General features: G+C 35.8%; 1 protein-coding gene across 1 annotated transcript; it reads left to right on the plus strand.

Moving 5' to 3' along the window:
* Positions 1-442: 442 nt before the first annotated feature.
* On the plus strand, positions 443-3,488 carry LOC144209619 (voltage-gated potassium channel regulatory subunit KCNG3-like). Its single transcript, XM_077736042.1, has 4 exons — positions 443-549; positions 661-787; positions 1,573-2,334; positions 2,502-3,488. The coding sequence occupies exons 3-4, from the start codon at positions 1,760-1,762 to the stop codon at positions 3,127-3,129; spliced, it is 1,203 nt and encodes a 400-aa protein (XP_077592168.1). The 5' UTR covers positions 443-549; positions 661-787; positions 1,573-1,759; the 3' UTR covers positions 3,130-3,488.
* The last annotated feature ends 8,685 nt before the right edge of the window (positions 3,489-12,173 follow it).

Here is a 12,173-nt window from a genome sequence, read left to right on the forward strand (position 1 = left end):
ATGTTAAATATTTATTGCTATTACTTGATTGATAATAGTTTGCAATGTCCATTTTCTTTAAATAAATAGCTTATTTGTGATTGATTTCTACATAAAATGATCTTTATGCTTTTTTACAAAGCCATATTGCCTTAAAACAAACCAGACTGGGTTCAAATTCCTTGTGAAAAAAAATATAGATTTTACTTTTACCTAAAATATGTTTAGTCCATATTTTACACATCTTTTACTTATCATAACAAGATACTCCTGTAATTGCAATTCTTCTCAACTCTATTTCATATATATTTCCTAAAGAGGACGCTGTTTGTCAAGATTCAAGTGTGCTTTGGATTTATAAATAAATTTAAGTCCATGCTTCATCTATGACCATTATTTGATGTAATACCATGAAATATCTTCAATTAATCATTTCTTTATAAATATCTACACGTCTGATGAGGGTCGAGGATGGGGAGGATGAAACTTGAGTGTGGAACATCAGGAGAGGGAGGACTGAAGAGGGAAGATGATCAGGAGAAGCCTAACAAGGATAAGCAAGTGGATGGGGTAGGTGTAGGAGGACAAGTGTCTCTCTCACACAGCAGTCAGGGAGTAGGATTTATGGCGATTCATCTGCTTATTTGTATTGGTTGTTTGTTTGTTTTCTCAAATCATCAGTCACTCATGCACGTCCTCTCCTGACAAGATTGGTGGAAGGATTCAGTGGATTCAAACTTCAAGATTTTGCAATCTAGAGTGCAAATTAATCAGTGATGCCCTTGTGAAGAAGTTAAGCTGTTTTGAGGTGAGTTTGGTAACTAGGAATAACTAAAATGATGGGAACGTTTATCATTCAGATTATTTAAATGTATTTGCATGTGTTTGGAAATGTATGGTGTTGTCTCTTTCAATTTTAGCATTGATTGTAAAATAGTGAAACGTGATGTTTGGGTGTACTACAATGATGTCATTTAAAAAATGTTTTGCCCTCTTCAAATGTTTCAACATATTTTATTCTTGGGATCAGTATGTTTTCCACAGGTTAAACCTTCAGAAAATTATGATGCACTGAATCAATTGACATCTATAGGCAGCCAGCTATCTTCATGAAAAAAAATGTTTATTGCACTGCATCTGGACCGTGAAAAACAGTCTTTAAGTTTGTATAAGAAATTACTCGTGTTGCATCATCTTCCCTAATGTTGTTTTTCAAAGCCATAAGAAATTCAAGAAATTCAAGCCTTGAAACCTGTGTGGAATTTATATGGTGCAATCATTGCAGAGCCATAGAATTAGGCGAAGGTATAATTTTAAGATATCATCATGTTGCTTATTATTGTGGAAATGTAACTGACAGAGTGTTACATTTTTTCTTATAGACAGACAGAATGGGGAGTGGGGAGACTGTTTATATGTGAAAGTATTAGTATCCTTTATTAAATGTTTCAGAATCAGTCCTAACTCAAATTTTAGGTCACATAACAATGCATAAACATTGACTGTAATTGATATGTAAAAAGTAACCCATAAGGCACTACTGTTACTTCCTTTACTTTTGATGACTTGTATAATATTTCTTTTTTTTTTAAGAAAGAAGAATGTTGCTGAAACGAGTAATGGAGAAGAAAAGCTCCAGCACAAGACATGAACTGAAACGTTCTGATTCAAGATACACAAAAAGGACACTGGTTTTATATTTTTCTCAAGAGTATAGTGTAAGATTTTACAAGTCTGAATAAGTGATCTCTTTCAAGTCACCAGCCTCAAAGAGAAGAAGATGAAATTCGGAAGTAGTTTTTGCACTCTGAACGTTGGTGGTCGCAGGTTTCCCTTCTCAGTGGAACTGATGAAGCACCTCCCACTGAGCAGACTCAGCCGTCTGTATCGCTGTGTGTCAGAGAGTGAGCTGTTAGAGCTGTGTGATGACTACGACCGTGACAGAAATGAGTTTTTCTTCGACCGACACTCTGAGGCCTTCAGCTTTATCATGCTGTACCTTCAGCATGGCAAGTTGAGATTTGTCCCACATATGTGTGAACTGTCCTTCTATAATGAGATGCTCTACTGGGGTCTTGAAAGTGCTGACTTGCAACTCTGCTGCCAGAGGCGGCTGGATGAACGCCTTTCTGACTGTTTTGTTCACTTTTTCCCTGAAGAAGAGCCACAAGGCCCAGAGGAACTAGATGGCCATTGGTTGGATAGAATGAGAAGGACATTTGAGGAGCCCACGTCCTCTGTGGCTGCTCAAATCTTGGCATCTGTGTCTGTGCTGTTTGTTCTTATTTCTATGGTGATGCTTTGTGCAAGCACCTTACCAGAATGGAAAGCTGCCGAGACAACGGATGAACACAGGTATACTGTTAAAAAAAAAAAGTAAAGAGAATATTAAAAACTGTGGTAAAACTGGGACTGTAGATTTAACTGGGGGGTTTTCTACTGAGTATTTTTTTACTTTGTTGTAAACTGAGTACCTCTTGTATTGGTACATACACATTTCTCTCCTCTTTTGTTATTTCCAGGATCATCGAGGCAGTGTGCATCGGCTGGTTCACGGCTGAGTGCATTGTCCGGTTCATCGTGTCTCGAGACAAATGCGAATTTGTGCGCCGTCCTCTGAACATCATCGACTTGCTGGCCATCACTCCTTATTACATCTCGGTGACTGCTACGTTCCTGACGGGAGAGAACTCTCAGCTTCAGCGAGCAGGCGTGACGCTGAGGGTGCTTCGCATAATGAGAATCTTCTGGGTGATCAAGCTGGCGCGTCACTTCCTCGGCCTACAAACTTTGGGCCTGACTTTAAGACGATGTTATCGCGAGATGGTGATGCTTTTGGTGTTTATTTTCGTTGCCATGGCCATCTTCAGTGCCCTGGCTCAGCTTTTAGAAGGAGGAAATCAGGACTATACCAGTATCCCTGCTGCTAGCTGGTGGGTCATCATCTCAATGACTACAGTGGGCTATGGAGACATGTACCCAGTTACTGTGGCAGGCCGTGTACTGGGTGGCTTCTGTGTAGTGAGCGGAATTGTGCTTCTAGCCCTGCCCATCACCTTCATTTACCACAGTTTTGTGCAGTGCTATCATGAGCTCAAAGTGCGTTCAGCACGCTGCATCCGTAGTCCGTCCGCTGATTTTATTGACTAAAAAAACAGGACTTCAGGAAAGACTATCCAAAGAAATGAGAGCAAATTGCTGTTTTGGAGTAACATGGAGCATTAACCTATTCTTACAGTGGTTGAGACTTGTCAGTCAAACTGCATTGTTTTTGTATGTTTGTGATGATTTTTTAGTCCCTCACAGTATTAAAGGTCCAGTAGGATTATAATAAAGGACTCTTGACAAAATTGCATACCGTATAATTATTCTTTTAAATCCCAAAACCAGTTCCAACTTATTGCGTATGTTGTTTTTACATTACATTTTTTTAAAAACTTGTCAATACCTATTTTACATTGGAGTTTTTAAAAGTGTGTTGGAAAAACAATCATATCCTTGTAAACATAGAAAAAATCATTAAATATTAATTGAAATATGATGTTGTAGCAATGTGTTTTAAAAAAAAATGTGGTCATATGGTTTGCGCATTGAAGTGTATGAATATTAAATTATATTTCAGCTTTTACAGTCATTTCTTGAAAGGTTATAATCAACTACACTTTCAAAACAAACTGCAACTGTCCTTGTCGTGCAAGGGCAAATACTTAGAACACAAAGGCAGGTTGTAATTATTATAGAAATGATAAATGTGGTGTTTTTCATCTATACAAAGCACAATCTCTCACTTCTTATGTATATAACCCCCTGACAAAAGGGAAAAATGGGTTTCTGACTTCCAAGAAACCATTACAATTTACATTCAAATCTTGCCCTTCACGGTCTTTGAACTGTTTGCTTCATTTTGCACGATTTAGGAAGATTTTTGCCTACAGCAGAAGAAGATCTAGCTGCTTTTCTCTCACTTAAATGTTGCAGTCTATATATCTTTTCTTTGCTCTATATATATACAACTTCCCTAGCAAAACTACTGTACATTTTATGGTGAAATTCAGTTGTATTATGGCACAACTAGATTTCATGCCATTTCTTGTAATGTACCTTCTTCAGATTGCGGTTGTAGTGATTCAGTCCGAAAATCTCTGGAACACAGAGCAGTCAAGCAGACGGTCTGAAAATGAATACGTTGGATACTTTGGAGAGTAGTATAGGCAGTTTCCATAGAGACGACAGATTCAGAAATGGGAAGATGAAGTGGTGGAAATGTCAGGCTCTTCTGGCTGCTGGAGTGTGAATGTCGATTATCTCACTCTTGTCCTCTTGATAAAACTGTTGCCGGGATTAAACCAAACCCCAAACTATGCGTCATTGGGCTTTTAAATTCATGCCTTCACTTGTGTCTAAATCAAAGTTATCATATTTGATTAGTTTTGTGACTGCGTCAAAGTCAAGGCCGTTTCTGATAAGAATACTTACGTGCCAGTGTTTATTTTATTACAGTCTACGTGGACTCTGTTCACCCTGTTGAAAAAAAGAGAAGTAGAAGATGAAGCACTGGAATATATGAATGTAAATATGTGAAAACCTGCCACCTAGTTCAACAGAAATATTGTTTTGCTGTATTTCTGCCTAATACAGTAGTACGTAATACTAAAGATGGCGTCTGAGAGGAGGATATATTGGCAAATCACATGTCTGGAGTTACAAAACATTCTTTCAGCATAATAACAGACACCAAGAGTGTGAAGAATTTGATCGACGAAGCTGTTTTTCACATCTGAGTCACAAATGTTTCGTCCTCTTTGACAGAAAATCAAACAAGTTGGACAGGACAGATGGGAAGATGCATAGTACAGTAATTTGACCGCAGTTGTAACCTTTGTTTTATTCAAAAAACTTTTTTCAGGTTGTCCTTGTTAGCGCTGTAGTGAACAAATAAACTTTAACTTTAATTTGTGTGTGATTTAAATTTTCAGTCAATGCGAAGGACCATGAAAAGTAATTTCCACTTTTCATAGATTCATCATGTCACTCCTCCTCTGTCAATATGTTGCAAAAAGAATCATTATTGTTTTAATGAACTACTGCAGTCAAAATAGTATACTATTCCCATTTCCTGACATAACTTTATACTTAAACTAAATATGTTGAGACTGAAGTCAATTAATCCGTGGGTGGAATGATGAAATCTAAAAAATTAGAGGCATATAAATATTTTGATGCAGCTGCTGCCATGCTAATGATGAGGGTCAATGCATACGTTTAAAAATCAATATTCTGGAGTGTGTAGCTCAGCGATATAGATCCCAATTATTAAAAAACAAAAAAGAAATGCAAATCAAATTTGCAGAGGTGTCATGCCTGAGCCCAGTTGATCCATCCTTTATGAGTCTTGAGCCTCCTTTTTAATGATTCTCAACAACTTGATTTGATGGACTATCCTGTTTTTTTTCTGTAAGGAACAGTGGTCCACCAGTTAAATATTGCGCCTATGGGGCCGGTATATATGCTTATCATGCAAACATCAGAGTGAGGAGAAATATTAGACCATGAATAAATAAATAACAAAAAGGAATAATTAAAAAATGCCTCTATATATGTCAGAAATGTATCTTGTGGCCCTGTAGCTATACAGAACAGTACACTAATGCCATACTACAGAATCTTGATTAAAAAAGGGATAAATTGTGATTTCTTCTGCAGATGGAATATTTATTGTCTAATCATTTTGTATCTCAAGTCATTGGTTTGGAGTTATTATACATGTTGTTGTTTTTTTGTGAAAAGAATAAACATGATTCATCAAGCTTTAAGTCAATAAAGCTGTTCCGTTCATTAGTCAGTGCATTTAATTGCTTCATTCATCAATGTCAGTTTGATGTGCAAGGAGAGTCCTAGCTCAAAATCTCTTGAGTCGGTTAATAGGAACAAAAGCTATGAGCTTCATTTATGGATTGGTCTTCCTAATGGAGAACACAGCTGTCATTCATTCAAAGGAGACTAACAGGTATCATCAGCATGTAGTGTTACTTCGGTTCTACACTGGCCACATGACAATGAAGCAGTCGCCATGACAACAGAGAATCCGCTTGATATGTTGGGGGGGATGCTTGAAAACTGAATTATCAGGTATATATGATAAGGAATAAAAAGGTTGAAGTTAACTTTGAATAATGATTTAGATTTTTTTTATAACAACAAAATTTCCTGGTTAGAGGCAAAAAAGAAGTCACAGAAGAGGAAAAGGCTTCCGTTCCTTCACATCCTGAACATCTTAAATGATTATTATTGGTTAGGATGTTGTAGAACTAAACAATACTTGCATACATACAATCTTAGTGCACCATACAATAGTACATACTGCACTTGAGTAGTATTTCATAATATACTGCAATGAAGTTTTCCAATGTTCGTATATTCCCACTAGATGGAGATGAAGTCCCATTACAAAAATCGAACTGGTTCCTGGGCGTTTAGGTATTAAAAAACCTCCCAAAAAATCACTATAACTCTAGAATAAATAAATATGTTTAGTTTAATGGATGAAGTGCAGCTTAGGGCAATATCATAATGCAGTGCACTGCATTATGATTATTTTTTACTATAAAGACTATTCATGAAATAATATACACAAAAAATATTTAAAGTCAGATATTTTCACAATTACTACCTGGCCACTATATATATATACAGCTAAAATAAATTAGGAATTGTGTAAAATATAAATGGTGGGTGAGTTTACATACCATTAATTAAGTATCAAAGCTGACAAAATTCTATCAATACGACACAACATAATATACAGTATACAGAGTTTAACTTGTATTTTATCTACCATAAGAAAGGATTCTAAATATCTGACATATCACTGTGAATAAATGATTATAATTGTACCACTTCAATGCAGTATATTGTATATAGAGGGATTTTTTTGACACGTATGCTTTTTTTTATTATATGGAGTGTATTTTTAACTATCTAAGCAATTTGGCTGTGAAACTGAGTCAGCTTTCCTGTTTGCAGAGTTTGAAATTAGTGTTTGGAGGCTCTATTTTGAGGATAAACAAGCACTTCCTATCTAAACAAGTTGCATCATGACTAAAATTGGAGTAAACCCACCCGACCGTAATGAATATATAAATTAAAAAAAACTACCTCATTAGCTTTGACTTTCTTCGGGTACTTCCCACCCCTAATTGTTAGTTGGGATGTTTTTCTAAAGTTGCCATCAGGGCTTTTTATTTATTCTACAGCAATTGCTTTAAGAGGATGCCTTTGAAGTATTCAACTTTGTGGTTATGTGTCCCCATTTGTTGTTAATATTAATATGCAAGTGGTCATTTTCTCTTTTAAAACCAGTTTCCCCAAATGGCATGTAAAGAATTTTCTACTAAAAATGTCAAACTGTGCTTATGGTAAGTGAATTGTGAATTTCAAGTTGTTGTAACTAAACTACAAATGGTTTCCTTGATGGAGAAGCTTGAAAGACATCTCTGTTAAGTGTTTACAAATAATAAGTGCACACAGCACTGCATTGTTTTCATCTTCATCTTGTTCAATTCACCAGTGAGTAAATTCTGTTCTGCTGCTGTCACATTGTTACGAAGTTAATATATTTAAAGTATAATGCATATACTGTTTGCCTCCATTTTCCTTTTACAACAAGCCTTTAGTACAGCTGTAGTGTACAGAAAACTAATAATTTTTTTGCATGCATTTATTCAATTAAAAGGACCTGTTTGTCCTTACTAGTAAAATAACCATCGAGTAATAAATTACCAATGTTCGGCCTGTAACTCATCCCTCGTGTGAATATACTGATGAATATACATTGACATACTTTATTGATTTTAATCATCTGTGACTTGGTTTTTCAAATAATCAAAATTATGTGACTTACCAAGAAATACATTGTTTTGTACACGCTTGCTTCGAAGGACAAAGGGGTGTTCATTTGTTGGTTTGACTTACGAGTACAACCTCTAGCACCACTCCTTTAATAATTGTGCTCCTCTAATGACAGTGTAAAAGGATAAGCACTTTTGAAAACGTGTCAGGGAAAAGATGGTAATTTCTCAAGACAAACTGCTACATAGTGCAAATAATTACACTGTAAATCCTTGTCAGTAAAATAGTGCTAATAAGCATACGCCACCTTTTCTTTTTTTTTTTTTATAAAGGCAGTTCTTCAAGAGAAAAATACACTATTAAACCATATAAAACTCATTGAAACAATAATGAGGCCAAATACGCATTGATATATTAGCCAGAAAATGGTTGTGTGTTAAAAGCAAGATATAACTCATTTGCATTTCCTAGCCGTGTTTCTACACCATATATACCTCTTTAAATTGCTGTAATATTGTAAAGCCATGCATAATTTAAAAGGATAGATTTTCCAATGAAGGCAGACTGATTTCTCCACCATCGGCTCATTGCATGGTGGAACCCACTTTCAGCTTTGGAGGAGAATTACATCTGGAGGCTGTTGTTGCGCTCTATTCTTCTGTCCCCTTGACCTCTATTCTCATTAAAATTAATCTCCGAATTCAGCACACAACTTCATGGTTCTTTTTTTCTCCTTTTAGCCCAATATAATGCATTTTTTTCTCCTTCAAGACTGTTATTTGCCATAAGTTGACTCCGTTTAAGTTTCTTTTCAAGAAAGTATGTGCACAGCCAACACAGCAGGGAAGGAAGCTGATGCTTGCTAGGGAATTTGATGCTGTGCCAGAAAACGGTGCACTGTCACTGCTTTGTAATATATTGGGTATGATTTGAGTTCAAAGAAATAGCAGTATGACATCAAATCATGTCTTACTTTCTAGAGTACTATACACAAACTAAATATGAGGTGAAGAAAATATATTAACAAACCATTTAAAAACTAAGAAGAAACGCTAAATATGAAAGCCATCCATTTAATCTACTATAATGAGAAAAAATATAAAAGATGTTAAATTTAGTTCATGTTAAAATATAGATTTTAGAGTCTAATCACTGCATTCCCAAAAAGAACACAATGCTCTTTTACATCATTTCCTCCCATTTAAAAATCTTACATATGATAGATGTGCAGTCGTTCTACCACCTGGGCCCAGACATTTTATTGTGCTTGCTAAATATATTGTACAAAAGGAGATGTCAATGTCGGTATGACACTGAAAATTATTTTAGCAAGCGTAGAAATTGGCCATTTTTCTTGTCAGTCCACAAGCACTTCATTGCTCAATTCCTTGCATTTATAGAACCTTGAATAAAATGTTTCATAAGTACTTTCTTTTATAATTGGCTGAGCTCTGTCTTTTTTTTATCACCTTCAGCTCAACAGACGTTTGCCATGAATTATCAATTAATAAATGACATTTATGCACTCTGCTAAGGGTTTGTCTTCAACAAAGCAACTCTTGGCTGGAAAATGAGGGCCAAAGCTCACGTAACAAGGTGAGTTACACAAAGTCACATTGACTGTGACTTTTTCCAAAGAGCGAATTATCAAGTTTTATCGCCATGTTTGTACAAAAGATGTGCTGCCGTCACTCCAAGGTCAGAAAATTAAATAATTACATTGAAAGAGAGATAAATTGCAAAGCTCCAGCCACACCACTAGATACCAAGATGGAGAATAATCCTTGAACTGAGTACATGCCGTTTAGTTCTTTACTTTAATTCATGTTTGCATGCGTACACCTTGCACTTTACCATATTTTACATTATACCCAATTTCAAGTGATTTTATTTAATGTGATGCAATTTAATATAATAACAATAATACAGATTCATAAAGTCAAGTAAGCCAAAGAAAGAAAATAGCAATATTCATTCATTCATTTTCTGAACCACTAATCCTCAGTTGCAGGGGGTGCCGGAGCACAAACATTCAGGCTCCCACTCATACCTAGGGGCAATTTAGAGTGTTCAACTACCTTACCCTGTATGTTTTGGGGATGGTGGAGGAAACTGGAGTACCTGAAGAAAAAAAACACATTCAAACTCCAAACAATCTGGCCCCCCTGGGGTCGAACCCTCAACCCCAGAACTGTGAGGCGCTAAGAACTTGTCTGCAGCGCCCCCTAAATAAGCAATAAAACAAAGTCACTTTCTATAGATCTTCTAGACACGCTGAACAAAAGTCAGGATTCAAACATTGAATTTCATTACAGTTATAAAACTACGTGTGATAATCACACAACCACCTACGTCGGTTCAATATCCTTCACAGCTAATTTGTACGCATGGCAAAGTCCTTTTCATGGTTACAAAGAAGAAAGTCCCTATACAGAAACTAAGTGGAACGGAGAGCAACAAGCACTTGATTCAATTAGCCTTGACGTCTTATCTAAGCACATCCCTTCATGACGCAATGCTACAAGTAACCATTTGGAGAATATAAGAAATGAAGAGACATACCACACAATAACATAGAAAAAAAAATCCTCCGAGGAAAAAGACAGCACAGTATTTACCTTATGAATGTATTTGAAAACACATTTTTTGTTTGATATTGAAAACATGTTCAGGACTTGCAAGCACAATAAAGGGGAATAAAACATAAGTAATACAACCTAACTTTACTGAACAATAGTTTTTGGGAATGTTTTTATTTTCCTGAGAAAGGACTCTGGGCAATACTAAAACTTTTGTGAGTAATTTATAGTTCTTGATGGAATCCCAATATTACTACTCTTCGGACTTCTCTGGTTCATTTTATCTGTTGTTTGCATTTAGTTTCAGTTTATCGTCCAGCGCTTTAGTCCAAGGTTCATACATTTAAACCTACCATCCTCCACATCATTAAATGTTCTTCTCTTACTCTTTCACAAGGACAAATGGGATAAAAGAGTTGAAAAAAAATGTGAACATTTGAAATTATAAGGTATGAATGCATTTATGCTTCATTCTTTCTTCACTTTGCATAAAAGCATGCTGATAGCAATAATGATTATGATTGGGGTTTCGTGGGTTAATGGAAGTTTCAATATGCATTTAATAGTCACTAATTTTTTCATCCACTTAACAGTAATCAGGGCTGGTGTTTTTTTTCCCCCAAAGATATTCATACGGTGCATTTCAAGTACGCCAACATGAAAAAGTCACTGAGGCAGTAACAAAATGATTAGGGTGCACCAATTAATATTGTAGAATTACAGTACCTGATAAAGTAATAAACTGTGTACTAGTGCATCAGATGTATCATCACAAGTCAATAAGAGACATTCATTTTATTAATGTACTTAATTGTCAAATTACTTGTACTAGTGATTAACAGAAAGTCCCAGGTGAGTGTTTGATGGACGTCAAATTAATACTCATGTCTTTCCATTTGAACATGCCATTGTAGTACTACAGGAAATATAAAATAGTCTAATATGTATTATAATGTTATTTTAATACACAGGTAGATTTTTTTGACTTCTTGTGTGTGTTTTGTATTGTGTGTTATTGTGGGAAAGAATTTCATTTTGTTTTGGAATCAATATTTCTTGGTCAAATATTATTCACAACTCAATAAATCATGTTTGGGGTTTTATCTCAGGTCACTTTTCATATAGCTTTGGCCACAGAGTACATTTCTTATACCTAAAGAGACCTACAGTATAAATTCTCGAAAGAGGCAGAGATTCCTCTTCTATAAACCACCTATAGGAAGTAAATAAACCTTGAACGAAAACAGACTCATTGTATATGTGTGTGTGTGTGTGTGTTGGGTTGGGGGTCAGCCTTGTTATTTGCAACAATCCAAGAGAAATCTGAGAAGGAGTAATGTGAGATTTGCTGTCTGTTTATTCTTTCCTCTTTCTCTTTTCGTGATAAAATAGGAAATCAAATATTCCTTCAATGTTTTTGGAAATAACTTACAAAGTCTAACGGTTACGGAAGGCATCTTAACAAATACCATTGTAAAGTACCCAACTCAGAACATACCATGAATGCATGAAAAATGAACATTATGTATGGGTTAAATCCTACCCCTGTTGTGGGGAAGGGATTTGAGGATGAGCAGCACAACGAGGCGTGTGATGAGCCATGTAACGTGCCAAATCTTCACTGCCCATGCCAAACAGTTGTTTTTGTCCACAAGCATTTTCCCACTGATTTTCTCCTCTTCTTATCACTGGGAAAATGTGTAAACTACTACCATCACTGCCCTTGTTGCCTTTTGGGGTTGAAAATGTGGTATGATAGTGATTCTT

This window comes from Stigmatopora nigra, chromosome 16 (genome assembly GCF_051989575.1).
Source record: "Stigmatopora nigra isolate UIUO_SnigA chromosome 16, RoL_Snig_1.1, whole genome shotgun sequence".
Classification (NCBI taxonomy): Eukaryota; Metazoa; Chordata; class Actinopteri; order Syngnathiformes; family Syngnathidae; genus Stigmatopora; species Stigmatopora nigra.